The following is a 1047-nucleotide window of genomic DNA, read 5'->3' as shown; positions in this document are numbered from 1 at the left end:
GAAAAGCCAGCTGATAACTGGGAATGGCTGTAGATGCCTGTAGTCCCAGCCCTTGAGGGGCCAAGGAGAGAGGATCATCAGTTAGAGGCAGCTTGGGCTATGAAATGAGATTTCCTCCCCACAACACCTTTTCTTGCCAAAAAAAAAAAAAAACCCTCCATAGATTAACAAGGTGATATGAGGTTTGGTACGGGGAACAAGTCTTGTCTTAAAAACAGTAGTCAAAACAGAAAAATGCCTGGGAAATGTTCAAGAGTTCTTTCTTTTTTTTTTTCTTTCTTTTTTTTTGGTTTTGAACCTTTAATGAGAAAAAAAATATACTATGGAGCTCAAGTACATGGTGGTTGTTGAGTCACTGGGGGGAGATCAGGGTCACACACCTATTTAACAGACTATATAACTGACACACACACATCACAAAATGCGAAAGTGGCGGCTAACAAGTTTACGTCTCAGTCTCCTCGTCATTCAGCAGCATATTGGGGATCCAGCGGCTGATGGGGAAAAGACGGCCAGATTCTGGGCATTGCAGGGTGCCCTCTAGCACATCAACCTCAAGCAACACGTGGTGCATCTTCCTCAAAAACGTCTCGTCTTGTTCATAACCTTCAGTTGGCTCTTTGGGTACTTCGGTCAGGTTTAAGGTGTTTGCCGCCTGCACAAGCGCCGCCCACTCCACTTTAGGGATCATCCGTGCTACAAAGTCGGGGTTGATGCGGACCTCGGTGGCCTGCAGCCGCAGCGGGAAGCCACGCGTGCCCACGCCCCGCACATGCGAGCTCAGGAGATTGTGGGTGAGCAGTTTCATGTTGCCACACTGGAGCTGGCAAGGCCGGACTCAAAAGTTCTTTCTAATCTTGGTATGATTTAACAAGATAATGTAATTCACTTTCCCTCTGAGAGAAAAATAAACCAGTTTTTATATTGCACTAATAAAATATAACTCAAGCCAATAACCCACCTTTTATTGACTGTTTTCATCTGTAAGGTTCTGTATTGGGGAATGTCCCACACTAAAGAGGATACTTGGCTTGAAACGGGAACTTT

The 1047-nt window shown here is 45.3% G+C and overlaps 1 protein-coding gene across 1 annotated transcript; it reads right to left on the bottom strand.

The window, feature by feature from the left end:
* Window positions 1-416: 416 nt before the first annotated feature.
* Window positions 417-808, bottom strand: LOC119820022 (multifunctional methyltransferase subunit TRM112-like protein). Its single transcript, XM_038338266.1, has one exon. It carries the CDS (start codon window positions 806-808, stop codon window positions 446-448), a length of 363 nt encoding a protein of 120 aa, XP_038194194.1. The 3' UTR covers window positions 417-445.
* Window positions 809-1047: the final 239 nt, after the last annotated feature.

This window comes from Arvicola amphibius, chromosome 7, assembly GCF_903992535.2.
Source record: "Arvicola amphibius chromosome 7, mArvAmp1.2, whole genome shotgun sequence".
Lineage (NCBI taxonomy): Eukaryota > Metazoa > Chordata > Mammalia > Rodentia > Cricetidae > Arvicola > Arvicola amphibius.
The sequence above is the reverse complement of the archived record's forward strand: the minus strand, read 5'-3'. Positions and strand labels throughout refer to the sequence as shown.